The 16,055-nt window shown below is 32.4% G+C and overlaps 1 protein-coding gene and 1 pseudogene across 1 annotated transcript; one reads left to right on the forward strand and one right to left on the reverse strand.

Annotated features, from left to right (window-relative positions):
* Positions 1 to 1,788: 1,788 nt before the first annotated feature.
* Positions 1,789 to 3,031, reverse strand: LOC107409472 (borneol dehydrogenase, mitochondrial-like; annotated as a pseudogene).
* Positions 3,032 to 12,992: 9,961 nt separating this feature from the next.
* Positions 12,993 to 15,515, forward strand: LOC132799594 (uncharacterized). The gene is made up of 3 exons (XM_060811875.1): positions 12,993 to 13,346; positions 13,443 to 13,889; positions 15,486 to 15,515. Exons 1-3 carry the CDS (start codon positions 12,993 to 12,995, stop codon positions 15,513 to 15,515), a joined length of 831 nt encoding a protein of 276 aa, XP_060667858.1.
* Positions 15,516 to 16,055: the final 540 nt, after the last annotated feature.

Consider the following 16,055-nt stretch of genomic DNA (forward strand, 5'->3'; position numbering starts at 1 on the left):
AAGAGTTGTAGACACCTTCGAACGTTTTTAATCTCCTCCTCGTTTGCATGACAGAAGATAAGTACATCGTCCGCAAAAAACAAATGCGAAATTGAGGGGGACAAGCCGCCAATCTTGACTCCATTAAATTTGTTTTCACTTTCTGATTTAGCAAGCATCCTTGATAGGAGTTCCATCATAATGATGAATAGGGAAGGCGACAGAGGATCTCCCTGCCGAAGACCCCTTTCCATCGAAATTTTACCAAAAATGCTGCCGTTTAGTAGAAGTTCAATGTTCACAAAGGAGATACAATTTAAAATCAGCTTGACATACAAATCCGAAAAACCAAATAGGATAAGGATTCTGGTAAGGACTGTCCAATCCAGTCTATTCGAAGGCTTTTTGCATGTCAACTTTTATTCCCACCATACCGCTCGCACCTTTTTTTCAGCTCATAGAATGGACAATCTCGTTGGCCAATATGGCATTCTCACCTATCCACCGACTAGGAACGAAGACAGCTTGATTCGGGGAGATGATTTTTTTTAGAATGGGCCTAATTCTGTCAGCCAGAATTTTCGATATGATTTTATAAATGGTGTTGCACAGACTAATCAGATGGAGATGTCTAAACTCAGAGACACCATTGATTTTTGGTATTAACACTACAAAAGTTCTATTGATTTTTGGTAAATTTAATCATTTTACAAATATCAAACAAATTGGTTCATTTTGCAAGATTTAAAGTGAATTTTCAAATTTATATATTTACTTTACCTATACCGTAATGTAGTTCACTCTTTGAATTTATTTATCTCAATATGGTAGCACCTGTTTGGACGGACATCAACATGACACATACAACACAATACAAAAAATACAAAATGCAATGCAAGGCGGTATCAGGTCTACCCATCAATGATTTACCCTAAAAAACAAAGGTCTACCCATCAATGCCATCATAAAAAAAAAATAGTACGTGTACTATAATGGTCCTACTGTTTGGACGGCACTAAAAAGTTTATGATAATATATAGAACAAGGTTTGGCAAAAGACAAAATAAATGGCCCATCCTTACATATCACATGCTGGATTGAGAGCAGTGGACCAAAACTATTGCCATGGCTAGACACCAATTTAATTAATTAATTGGTATAAAAATTTTCCATCCAATTATTATTTTTTATTTTTTTAATAAAAAGATGTCTTCTTTTAAGTATTGTCAGTATCATATGGTAATTCTTTGTGATATTGTGGCATGAAATTATATGAGATAATAATGAAATTTTTAAAATTTTTAATGTTAATTTTTAAATTTATAGATATAAAATTTGATAGGTTTTTTTTCGTTAAGTTATCATCTTTAGTGATATCGTCCAATTAATTACAGTAACATAATAGTGTAATTTCCTCTAATTTTAAATCACGAATGTATGCTCTCTCCTTTCCTTTTTTTTTTTTTTTTTTTTGGTAAATACTAATGTACGCTCTCTTCTTCTTCTTCTGTTTTTTTTTTTTTTTTTTTAGGTGAATACTAATTTACATTTTTTTTCCTTTTTTGGTTCTATAATTCAAATAATGGGTTCAGTACCATTTCCATAAAAATTAATGTACGTGTTTAAGACCAAATAAAGTTTTGGAATACAAAAAGAAAAGATCGAAATGAGAAACAAATGGGGAATTTACGACAATATATTATTGTCTCTACACGTACACATCCCTCTTCAACTCACAACTAGCAACTCGACTGCTGGATGGATCCATATACAGTAGTTCAACTGTAGTTTAATCGATAAACAGGTTGGCACTGCATGTATAAATTTAATAATTCCAAACCAAATAATATATGCTCTTCATCGATTCAACCAAAAAACACCCAAGACAAAAAAACATGCCATTTATTTATTTTGCTATAATTCATGAAAATTCCCAATTTATATTTAATTAGTTAGTCATTAAACATACAAAATCCAGTGTTGAGAATGCTAAACCCACCATCAACCAAAAGATTAAGCCCACTCACATACTTGGAGTCATCGCTGGCCAAGTAAAGTGCAGCGTCAGCCACATCTTGGGGCTGAAGATTCCGGCCTTTCAGGTTGGAATAAACGCGGTAAACACCGTCGTCGTCCAGCCGGAAAAAGTCCTTGGCCAAAGGAGTGGCCACCAAATAAGGGGACACACAGTTAACACGAATACCATGATGGCCGAGCTCAATGGCGGTGTTCCTCATGAGGCCAACCAGGCCATGCTTGGAGCTTGTGTAGGCATGTGATGCAACCCCACCGACCGTAGAGCAAACGCTGGCCGTTGATATGATGCTGCCCTGCCGATTGGGAATCATAACGCGAGCTGCATGTTTGGTCCCAAGAAATGCACCCACCAGATTTACCCTTATCACCTCCTCGAATCCCGCCTGGTCATTCTCAAGAATGTTGGGTTTATGCCTGCGTTGTTGAACATAATATCTAGCTTTCCGTACTTGGAAATGGCAGTGTTAACAGCATTTTCAACGTCTTGCTCCTTGGTTACATCGCAATGGATGAAGGAAACAGAAGAAGAAGACAGTTGTTTGCAAACAGACTGACCCAGCTCATCTTGAACATCTGCAATTAGGAGTTTGGCTCCGTGCTTCGAGAAAAGTCTTGCTGTAGACTCTCCGATGCCGCTTGCCCCGCCGGTGATCACTGCCACCTTTCCTTCAAGCCTTCCAAATATATCAAACCAACATACACATATATTAGCTAATTAAGTTAGACTAGTTTCTGAATTTGATATTCTCTCTGTATACATACATACTTATATACATTTATATATATAGCAAAATTTTATTTTATTTTTTTATATAAAAACATACCTTCTTGCAGCTGCGGAGAGGACCGAGAAACTTGTCATATTAGAAGACGATTCAGCCAAATCTGAAACTTAAATTTCCAGTATATATAGCGTCGGGTTCACCGCCTGAAAAATATGTACCTTGTACTGCTTGTGCATACTTCTGTTCACCGAGTTGCGTGTCGGTTTCAACTTTTTTTTGGTAATGATATCATTTTCAACTTCCTTCGCCTTTAATATATATAAAATAACACATCACCTTTGTTTTTTCCTCTCTTTTTCTTTTTAATATAATATTTAAAAATTATAATGCTATCGTTTTTAAAAGCATGACTTTGAAAGTAATTTTTTTTTTAACTTAATTGGTAAGCTTTTTATATTTATAATTAGAAAATTATAAATTGAAAATATCAAAGAAAATTATTATAACAATAAAAATATATTTTCTTTTAAAAATTAGTTTACTGATTAAGGATTAAAAACCACAAAGCATCTTTTCTATAAGATGTGAATTATAATCTATTTTACTACATATAAATTTTGATGTTATTGCATCTCAAGTTCTATTAAAATTGATACTTTGCAGTTTAAAATTTTTTTTAATGGTATTTTACATTCTAAACATGATACATGGACATGAAACATCATTTCATTTGCCTTCCATTTGTATTTATACAGGGATCGTTTGTAACGTGGACGTGCATATATTTTATCATTAAAACTTCAACATTAATGATAAATTTTATAAAAATTATCGTAAATACTATAATATGAATATCGACGATGATTTTATTTTTACATATATTTTATTATTAAAATTTTAATATTAATAATAATTTTTATAAAAATCATCGTTAATACTATAAGAGGAATATCGACGACATTTTTATACTAAGGTCTGCAGCATATAATAGTGTGGATATATAGATATAGATATATATGTATTTTATCTGAAACAATTAATTGGACTATTCCTTCTTTTCATCCCACTTATATATATTTTCTTAAAAACATGTAATTGGACTTCCCCTTCCTTTCAAGCGCTCAGGTGGGCACCGAGTCAAAAAAAGCCTCGAACCACCGCCGGGCTAGAAGACAAGAAAGCTTCACCATCAGCAATTACAACCTGCAACAATCTTGCTTCTTGCTCTTCTTGGAATATGATCAAGAAACAGGGGAAGTGAAAAAAAGAAATAAAAGAAAAAAGAAAATTAAAAAAGGAAGTGAAAGTGTTTTTTAATGTCATATGCAAGAGATGTGTGAGAATATGCCAGGTTCATCCTTTTTTTAAATTTGGAGAATATTTCTTTACAAGCAACTACTTATAAAGTGGAGCCGATCAAGAAAATCAACGCCACAAAAACACTTTGGCTTTTCTTTTTAAATCTTCAGGCTAAAAAGGGAAAATAAAAAATAAAAAGAATCAATCACTATTTCAAAAAAATGTATCCATTTTTCAGTTCCTTTCACGTCAAAAACATATCAGAAAAACAGAGCTCTAAGTGGGACAAAGAAACAGGGGAAGAAAACAGTTGGAATGAATGGTTTGTGGTAATGGGGTCATTGCTAGTCAGAAGATTTTCAGTCAAAATTAAAAATGGGGAATATTTTGGGTTTGGATCTTAAGTAACCTCCGGCGTCAAAAGACAATCACCGGGACTCTAATTTCGGTTCGTACCTACTGAACAAGCTCTTATCTTCTCCTCTCCAGCCTTGGTAGAGACTGTCATTGTTAAAAACAGAGAGACAAAAAAATAAAATAAAAAATTAATGAAATGACATTAAATGCCCTTGATACTGCATCATTGGAAAGGCACATGAGCAATTATGTTTAAATTTTTACCAGGGGGACGCTTGTAAATTTGAAAGTACAATGCAATAAAGCCTTATTATTATTATTATCATTGCTAAAAAAATGACACTTTAAGGGCAAATTTTATTTTTAAAAAAATATTCACAGCATATTTAAGCCCTTTAAATATAGAATTTCATTCTCTTTTTTAAGGTAATATAGACTTTCTTTCTTGCCAAAAAAATAAAAATAAAAATAAAAGATTTTCATTTTGACAATGTTCATATGGAATGAACTTGATATCATTGCACGCATTAGCATTTTCTTTTCTGTTTTTTTTTTTTTTAAAAAAAAAAATCCACATATCATATTCATATTACATGATAATTTTTTATAATCAACATCTCCTTTATTTTCTATTTAAATGACCTGCTCTTCGATTTTTGTGGCGATTTAATTATATGAATCAGGGACAAAAAAATGTGGGTTGGGCCATATGCAACTTAGCACTTAGCAGCCGACAATATCTTTCACGTTTTTTTTTGTTTTTGATCAAATACCTTTTGCGTTTTTTATTCCACGTATTTATTAATAATATTCTTACTTTTTCTTTTCTTTAAATATTAATTAATATTCTTTTTAGGTGTCGACCAAGAAAAAAGATTTGGGGGCCAACTTGTCACCTATCTCTTAAGGGTTTTTTTTTGGTGGTAAATCACCTATCTCTAAGGGTTACGTGGCATAGGTGCAAAAAGCCAAATATTTATATAATGTATACGAACACAATTACCTTTATTTTTTATTCACCAAAACAAAAAAAATTACCTTTATTTTTTAATTTCTTTATACCCTGAGAGCTTTCATACATAATTATGTAAATTAAATCCAGCATCTTTACATAAAATCTTAAACAATTATACAGAGAACGCAAATTTCACATGTAGAACGATATTGGTAATGGTGGAGACTCGAGAGAGCATGCATATATATATATATATATAAAATAAAAGATAAATAATTAATTAAAATATATATGTATATAAAATAAAAGATAAATAATTAATTAAAAAAGGTAAAACCCCGAATTATTTGGCATGCATATAGATAAGGCTTAAGAGCATATGTACAAACTACAACAGTGTAGCATGATCTATATACAAATATGTACATATACATGATGTGGATAAGACAGCTCGATTTGGAGGTCACTTGAAGGAAGATGCAAATTAGCATAACAAATACATGATCGTTGAAAATAGAAATAATTTTTTATTCAAAACAATTTGAAACGTAGGTTGCACATGATCATTTTTTTACCAAATATGTTAAAATTAATAAATTTAAAAATAAAAGATATTAAATATTTAAAAAATTATAGCCTTTTAAATAAAAAAACAGATGAAAATAGAGAACAACCTTTTATATGTTATATTCATACATATGTAACGTAAGCTCTCCATTTATCTAATTTATATATGCTTGTATCTTCACCCAAAAAATAAAAAATAAAAAAATCCTTATATATTATATAAGCAATTAATCGTCTTAATGAATATGAACAACAGATTTTCCTTATTAAGTAATCATCATTGCTGGTTTCCAATGATGACCTTTGATCAAGGATTTGTTTTGCTGCTTGATTCCTTAATGTGATTATTCGTCTTGTAGTACCCTGGAAAGCAGTAGTCTGTGATAGAGTAGCTTGAGCAGGCAGTTCACATTTTTGTCAGCCTCTGAATTGTTGGCAACTAATGGAAACATGTTGGGAGTTGTAGATATATAGATGACTCGTCGAGTTTGATGATATCGTCATTCAATATGTCTGCATAAAAATCTTCTCCATAATCCTGCTATTTATTATAGAAATGGATCAGGATATAAATATATATATATATATATATATATATAGGATCATACCCGACTATTTCAGTTCATACCTAAGAAATGCACCCACCAGATTAACCTTTATCACCTCCTCGGATCCGGCCTGGTCATTCCCAAGAATGTTGGGTTTGGGTGTATCACACTATTCCTGCATTATGATCAATATTATTATAATATTTATAATTAAGACATAAAATCTCAATTAGTCGATTATATATAACTAATATACGTACGTACATGCATTGTTGAACCTAGTATCTGGCTTTCCGTACTTGGGAATGGCGTTGTTAATATCATTTTCAACGTCACTTGCTCCTTAGTTACATCGCAATGGATGAATGGAGTAGAAGAAAAAGAGAAAAAGAAGAGAGTTGTTTGCAAACAGATTGGCCCAACTCATCTTGAACATCTACGATTAGGAGTTTGGTTCCATGCTTGGAGAAAAGTCTAGCCTTAATAATCAAACCAATGGTTCCATGCTTGGAGAAAAGTCTTGCCTTAATAATCAAACCAACTTATATAGCTAATTAATTACACCTAGCTAAACTAGTCTGAATTTGATATCCTCTCTATTGGGTGTATGCTCCGAATATAAAATGGGCATGTATAGACCTATTAAATGCTGGGTATGTCAATTAATATACTAAAATCCTAATTACATATATATATAGATAGATAGACAGCAATTTTTTCGCATAACCTTCTTGCAGCAGTGGAGAGTACCAAGAAACTTGTCATGTTGGAAGACGATTAAGCGAATTCTGAAACTCACGATGTTAACAGGTTTTGAGGGTTCAAAAGCTACTATTACTTTAACTGCCTGTCTATATTTATATGCGATACATGTATAGCTTTACTGTGTAAAAAATGGACCTAATCTTCTGCTTGCCTTTTTAGAGAATCCCACACGCCTATATAGTATAGTGGGACTTGTAGCTCGGCAATATTCTACCGGTTTGTTTATCCTTCTAGTCTTGAGCATCTTATTGGATAGTTATAGTGGCCCATAAGGTGGTGTTTGTTACATGGGACTGGCCAGGACCGGATGGGTTTAAGTCCCAATCTGGTGTTTGGGAAGGAAAATGAAGGACGGGATAAATGTGTCCCGTTAGTCGAATTATCCGAAACGAGGGGGACAAAACTGACCCACCAAAACACCTGGGTCACTTTTGTCCTGCCCTCAACCTCTCAGCCTCTCACACTCGTTCGCCACTTCTTTTCGGTTTGAAGCCATAATTCTTGACCTCGAAGACGTTTGAAGCCATTACTACCAGCACGCCAGCTACGCAGCTGTCAAAGCTAACCCTAACTCTGCCGCCGGCAAAACCCATTTCAACCAGATTGTCTCCCCGAAATTCGAAGGCCTGAACCTCGTGAAACAGCATCGTTTGGTACGCAGGATAGATCGACGAGCTCCAATCTGGACTCCACGCCCTTTCTATCGTCACCAAGACTCCTCGCTCGAATCTCAACCCAAACGTCGACCAGAAAACTAGGTTTTTTTTGTCACTGTGAGTGGCCGATATCTTTGCTTAATTTGTGATTTATTTTTTTATTTAGTTTTGAACTATTAAATTTGTAATCGTATTTCAGCATTTCAGCAACCAGCCTTCTCTCCCAACTCCGAAATTCCAGCATTTCATTTCTTTTTCCCTTGCCTTTCCCCAATCCCTCATTGCCCACTCTTCCACCCTGCTGATCCCCAAGGCCAGTGACCGTATCTAACAGGTAATTCTTCATTCCCAATACTCTCTCTGTCTTGTGCTTGTTTCTTGCTAGCCTTCCGCTGAATGTACGCACTCACCATTCACGTTTCCATACATAACATTGTATTTTTCTGTACATAACGTCATAAATCACTCATTCTTTTGCTTAACACACCCATCACAGATTCATAGCCAATGAATCAAAATTTTTCACAAAATTTTGAATTATAAAGCTGCCTAGCATGATAAATATAAGCAAACTTAGGTCATTTTCTGTACAAATCCTTATCTTCATGACTTCACTCTTCCTAGTACTTGGAGGAAATAATGAAACGGATAGGATGTCATTGCTTGTCTTTAAGATCTAAGTCTTGGACATAACAAGCTTACTGGTAAACTTCCAGAAAATTTATCCTTATTATCCAAGCCTGAGGTACTTTATTTAAGCTCAAACAGTTTGATTGGAAAAATACCATCTTCTTATGGAAACCTTTCTTCTGAGGTATTGTCTGCAGGACATAATTATTTTCTTGGTAGTATTCCGGATAGCTTTGGTCAGTTGAAGAGTTTAGCACATCTTGGGCTTGGTTCATGTAATCTGAGCGGTACTCTACCCCCTTCCATATACAATCTCTCTTTTTAATTATAGGTGAGTCACTAGACTTTTTAATTTGGCCTATAATTTATATGCACAATACAAACCACTTTTAAGCTGTAGTCCAGTTAGAACAACTTCTAGCTATATAAGGTCTAGGTTCAGCCAAAAAAAAAAAAAAAGAGGGGGTCTAGGAAGTCATTAATTCATGATTTGCTATGAAAGAAATGCTATTCTTCAAGATTTGGATGGAGAGGGTTCTGACTCGAGATTTTTGAGATTGTGACTTCTCTCTATCTAGTTGGATTTTAGGCCTTAGCCAGGAGACCAAAAGAATTGGTTTTGGCGTGGGAGAAAGAGGACTTGTTTATGGTTTAAGTGCACTCATGGTTTTTGAATTGGATGATAATATTATTTGAAATAGCATGTGATTGCAGGCATGCATGGACCTCTAGGTTTTTTCTTTTCCTTCTTTCACATTTGCAGTTAATTGATATGCCTAATAAGCTCTAACTACCATGAAGTAACATTAGCAAACAATTAAACTAAACAAACTACATACAATTCACAAGGGGGAAAAAAAAAAAAAAGAACAAAAACTAAACATGTTAACAAACAACATCTTACTTGTTACATACTATACTAAAACCAAAGGGGATTCAAGCTCTCTCTACCTGTATTTCTGATGCAAAGTGATGTTTAGCTTTCTCAACTGGCCCTTTCTTCTTATCCATTATATTTATAATGATCATATGTTTTTGTGTTATCATTATACCACAAAGATCTGAATCACTTTCGTAAACTTCTCAAAAGTGATAACCCTTATAACACTCGCAGATCCAGTACTTTTCAACAAAGTTAAATATGTAAAATCTGTTCCCCATTGTCAAATTGAACCAGCTATATAATCTGTTTTGTTACTCTCATCTAGTGCTAGTGCAGGTAGTTATTTTTCTATAATGGTCTTCCAAAAAGTTTACTCAGGGGTATATTGAACTCATCATCTTTGGTGCACTAGATCTTGGTTTGAGCTTATGTTTTGAGCTCAGGGTATAATCTGTTAATGTGTATATATATATATATATATATATATATTGCTATTTAAAATTGTTTTTCACTTCCTAATCCTTATTCAATTCCTTTTACCGTGTATTTAGTTTTTGTACCTCCTATTTTATCAGTATCTTTTCCTTAGTTTCTTTTATTCCAACCAAAGTGTTAAATATTGTCAAGGAAATAATCTGGGATATGGTGAGGCTGGTGACTTGGAATTTGTTTCTTCTCTTGTCAACTGCACAAGTTTAGAAATGTTAGAGATCAATACCATATTGGTTTTTGTTTTGGATTGTCATTGGCGGTTGTTTTGAATCGGTTTGAGGTTGTTGGTTTGTAATAATTGGGTGTGTTACGCCAAGTAGATAGATAGATAGATAGATAGATTGAAACAGATGGCATTCCTAGTTGCAAGGTTTAGAAAGCAAAGAAAGAAACCCAAATTAGGAGACTAAATATGAAACATGGGTTTTGTCTTCTCTAATAAAAAATAGATATTCAATAATGTTTGTAGGCTAACATATATGAAAAAAGAAAAAAAAAACCTTTTAAACCAATAATTTCTAGACAGAATAGATAAAATATTAATTCTCCATGTAGAAATAATGGCAGTGCTGTTTATAGGTGTTTGTTTTTATTGGTGTTTGTTTCGAAGGTGTTACCTATTCTGAGAAAAAGGGAATTAGAATTTGCAGACGAATTTTGATAACTTGAAATTTGGAGTAGCTTGCATTCGTGTCATACTTTAATTGCTAACTGGTTTGGTTTCTTATGTTTGGTTACTTAAATATGATTATTCCAATTCCAGTCAATCATATATCTCTGTTCTTTCATCCAGGTTAGTGAATAGGCCATGGGAATTGGATCATTGAGATAAGCCCAAATTAGCCGAAAGTGTCAAGGCCAATCTTGTGGGCTTCATTGATTGGATTCCTTCTCTTTGTTTGAAAACCATAATGTAGTTTAATCACTTTTTAAATGGCTGCTTTTCGGGTTTTGATTTTGTCTCCTTTCTTCATTGAAAATGTTTGTTAGGGATGTTGTCTAAAAATATATATTTATTAGAGTTAATGGTAGTTACAATTTATTATTCATTTAAATTAATTATAATTTTTATAAAAAAATTAAGAAAAACAAGAAATAAAATCACAACATTAAACTGAATTAAAAATAGTTTTTAATTTAGTGTTTTTAACCTTTATATTTAAATTTATTATTATTTGAAATGCTTAACAAACTTTGATTAAGAACTACACCAATAAATATTTATAGCAAACACATAGCATGTAATCAGGTAAAACTAATAAAAATTAAAAACCAAACTACTTATTGAACAACACTTTTAATTAATGTTTTGTTTTCGCCTACAAACTTGTTCTTATAATATATATTATTATAGAATAGTATGAATAAACATTATTGAATATATATTAAAAATACTTAAATCCACCTTTTATTTTGACCTTCCAAATATATATAATGTTTATTGTGAATGCTAATATATAAATATATTATTTATGAAAGATTTTTGTTTTCTGTATTTATTCAATTGTATTGGCAATAGCAGCTCAATTTATTGTATTTCTGATAATTTTTTTTTATTTGTTGTTTTTTTTTTCTTTTTTGTAGAGATGGATGGAAGAAAATTAGTTGTGATTCAATCTTTTTGTTGGGGCTTTATGTTTATCTTTTTTATGTACATGTATGTAGCGTGGCAAAGGAGAAATGAAAGACGTGTTAGGAATAGAATAACTAGGAATACCAAATTGCGTACATCTTTTATAGATAGTTTGTTGGATAATGATGTCACTTGTATTAGTCAATTGAGGATGGATAGGAGAACATTTGTTATTTTATGTCGGTTATTACGCCAGGATGGATATATGAAAAGAGATGGTACTGTTACATTGGAAGAGCAAGTGTGCATATTTTTGCACATAATTGCTCATCATACAAAAAATCGTACAATTATCAGTCGATTCTATAGATCAGGGGAGATAATTAGTAGATATTTCAATTCAGTATTGAATGGGGTGTTGCGCTTACATTCCATTTTGTTGAGGCATCCTGAACCTGTGTCGGATAATTGCTCGGATGATAGATGGAAAATGTTTAAGGTATGTATGTGGACTAGTTTGGTTATTAATTTTATAGTTAGATGACTTGTAGCATTATTTGACGTTAGTAAAATTGTTTGTGTCGTAGAATTGTTTGGGAGCATTAGATGGAACTTATATTAAGGTGAAAGTACCTGAAATCGGTAAGCTAAGATATCGAACAAGAAAGGGTGAGATCGCAACAAATGTCTTAGGTGTATGTAACCCGAATATGGAATTTATATTTGTATTACCGGGTTGGAAAGGCTCCGCTTCAGATTCCAGAGTACTTAGAGATGCAATAAGTAGGCCAAATGGACTAAAAGTACCAACCGGTAAGACTAATCCTTAAATATTTCATCTAGTGGATTAACATTGCATAAACTAATAGGAGAAATTTTTCTGTGTTAGGTTGTTATTACTTAGTGGATGCTGGTTACACAAATGGTGAAGGATTTCTTGCACCATATAGGGGAACAAGATATCACCTTTCCGAATGGAGAGATGGTTGTGCACCCATAAATCATCAAGAGTATTTCAACATGAAGCATGCATCAGCTAGGAATATCATAGAAAGATGCTTTGGGGTTCTTAAAATGCGATGGGCAATTTTAAGAAGTCCATCTTTCTACCCAATTGCAACACAAATCAAAACCATTACTGCATGTTGTCTGATACATAATCTGATTAGAAGAGAAATGACACTCGATCCTGGAGAAGTCGAATATGATAGGATGGAAAATGTGGACATTAATGAAGAGGAGAACATTATAGGATCAATTGTTTCTTCAGATCAATGGACGAATTGGAGAGATGAGTTAGCTAAGCAAATGTTTGGTGAGTGGAGAGGTCATCATGATTACTAGTTGATGGTTATGTAAAAAATTATGTTCTCACTGCTTATTTAATATTGTTTGTTAAATCTTTTGGATAATATGTATGAAGGCAAACTTATATTATATTAAGTGCAACATTTGAGATTTATTGTTATTTTGTTTACATCTTGTTTTGATAATGTTGGAATCATGAAATGTTTACTTGAATAGCAATGGAAGCTGGAGGTAGCAGTAACGATAATAGGTGGGGTGAATCTAGGTGTACATGGAGTAGAGGTGAGGAAGAAGCTTTGCTGGTTCTTTTAGATGAAGCTGTAGCTAGTGGGCAACGTTGTGACACGGGAGCATTTAAACCTGGTACACTTAATATGATTGAGCGGCAACTGGCTGAAATGTGTCCTAACTCGGGATTGCGAGCAACTCCACATATTGAATCGAAGCTAAAAAAGTGGAAGAAGCAATATGGCATCATATACGACATGCTGAACAAAAGTGGATTTGGATGGAATGACACTCTTAAATGTGTGGAGATTGACAGTGACGATGCTTGGAAAGCATATGTGCAGGTTTTGACTTTGTTAGGAAAAATACCTTTATTGAATTTTGTGTTTCTTATCTTAAATATATAATGTTTTTACTAAATGATGGCTTTTTTATTTTAGAGTAATCCAAGTGCAAAAAGTTGGAGAGATAAACCTTTTCCGATATATAAGAGGCTTGCTAATATTTTTGGGAATGATCGGGCAACACGACATGGAGCACAAACTCCAATTGATTTAGTTAATGATATAAATATGGAGCCTGACAATGACCAATTTGATGATGTGGGTTCTCCAATGTCTATGAATCAAACACATAGTCAACTGCCCACACAATCCCAATTAAGAGGTAAGAGGAAAGCTCAATCGAAGGATGTTGACATCGTTAGCGGGTTAAACAATGTAGCAGATAAGTTTATAGATAAATTGGCTACACAGTTAGACAAGTTGGAGAAGTCTGATATCAACTATCCACAATACTTAGCTATGGAGCTTGATAGGTTAGGATTTCCTATTATTGACAATCTCAAAATCTCTAAGGCAATGAGATCGGATCCATCGAACGTTGAGGTTTTCAAGATTATTAAAACCGATGCGCAGAAGATTGAATTTGCTCGTGGATTTTTGGATAACTAAATTAGTATTGTTGTGGATTATATATTTATGGATATGTATGAGAGGATGACAACTATGAACATTTGGAATTGAAACTTATGGACATATATTGTAACGTATTGAATGTTGGTTTCTAATTATGCATGTATGGATAATTTTATTATTATGTGTTATGTTTTAGAATATTAACATGCACTTTATTGATTTGGTTAGTTGTTATTTTGTTTAATGATTTACTATATTATATTGTCATTTATTATTATATGCAGGAATATTGAATGGCAAAGAGAAGGGTTTATGTTGTGTTTAAAGGTAGACAACCAGGGATATATAATTCTTGGTCTGAATGTCATCAACAAGTGCACGAATTTACAAATAATTTATATCAAGCCTATAATACAATTGAAGAAGCTGAAATTGCATATGTTGAGTTTGTAGAACAAACAATGAGGAATCGCAATGAAGCAAATCCAATACAAAATACCACCACCGTACATACACGTGCTCAATTTCACAACGAGTGGGGTAATGGTTTTGTATTAGGTTGTTTATTTGGCTTACTATCAATGGGTTTATTTACTTATTTCTTATATAATTAGATTATCCTTGTAAAATCCAATATATATATACGGATGTCATACTTGTTAAAAGTGTAACTACATGTGACATTTATTTATATATCTATATATCTATATGTATGAATTGAAGATGGATATATTTATGCTATTAACAAGTTCTTAATTAAATATTATGTCAATTTTTTTATTTGTATTTAATTGTTATTCATGATTAGTAATTTTATTTTAATCGGTTTTGAAAACAATATTTTAAGTAGTTTATGGGTGTTAAAAAAAAATACAAATGTATTATAAATATCATTAAATTATTATTATTATTAATTAATTGAACATATAAATATCTATACAAAACATATTAAATATAAGTAATAATAAAACTTTAATTAAATATAATATTTAATTTTTTTGTAAATATAAATATAATTTTAAATCTTTTCATATATAACACAATAAATACTATAATTATAAAATAATCCAATCCAGTCTGATCCTGCACCAAACATGGGACAACTAGTTCAACATTCAGTCCAGAACTATACCAAACACAGTACTGTACTATTTGATTCTGTCCGATCCTGTTCGATCCGAACCTATCCTGTCCGATCCGAACCTATCCTACGTACCAAACGAGCCCTAAGCGTGAGATGTACCCTGTGGGTGTAGGATTTGAGGTCAATTACCTCAAACAAGATTTAGGTGATTTTGACCTGATGGACCTTCTCAACAGTTACCCTTTTAATCTCTATGGGAATGTAACCCATCTTTTCTTTGGGTTAAGTGGAGCGGTTCCTTGGTTCATGAACTTTAGAAGTCTTTTCATAGATTTTCAAACCTTTGATTGACAGAATCTCCATGCATCCGATTCTTTTTCTCCTCTCCTTAGCCATACATCCTCTTTTTTTCCCTTTATTTTAATTTATTTTATTTTTTAAATTTTTTTTATATGCCCATGTTGAATACTTACAAATTCCAGTTCATCGCTTCAGTACTTGTCAACACTTAATAGTTTTAGACCAGAAACGAATATTAGCACATGTTAAATGTGAATTGTAATATTATGCATTAAATTGAAGATAAATAGTTGAGATTGAAAAATAAGTACAATCAAAGATGTTAAAAAAAACAAGCACAGGATGCTAATGGTTGAAAAATATGTACCTTGTAGTTACTAATACATACTTCCTTGATTGTTCAAGTTACGTGTTATTTTGAACTACCATTGCCTTTAATAAAATTAACACATCATCGTTTCTTTTTTATTTTCTTTTCATATTTCGGAAAACGATAATGTCACCGTTTTTCTAACGGACTTGGCCAATATTCTTTGAAAATAATGTTTCCTTTTATAAATCGGTTCACCAACTAAGGATTAAAAACAAAAAGCATCTCTTGCATAAGATGTGAACCATTAACTATACATATGGCATCATTTGATATTATATACTTAGATGATACAAGAGCATTTTCGATAGTTAATGTAGATTTTTTTCTTTTTAATATATAAATTAATATTATTTAAATCTGTATGATATAAAAACATAAT

Source organism: Ziziphus jujuba, chromosome 10, assembly GCF_031755915.1.
Source record: "Ziziphus jujuba cultivar Dongzao chromosome 10, ASM3175591v1".
Classification (NCBI taxonomy): Eukaryota; Viridiplantae; Streptophyta; class Magnoliopsida; order Rosales; family Rhamnaceae; genus Ziziphus; species Ziziphus jujuba.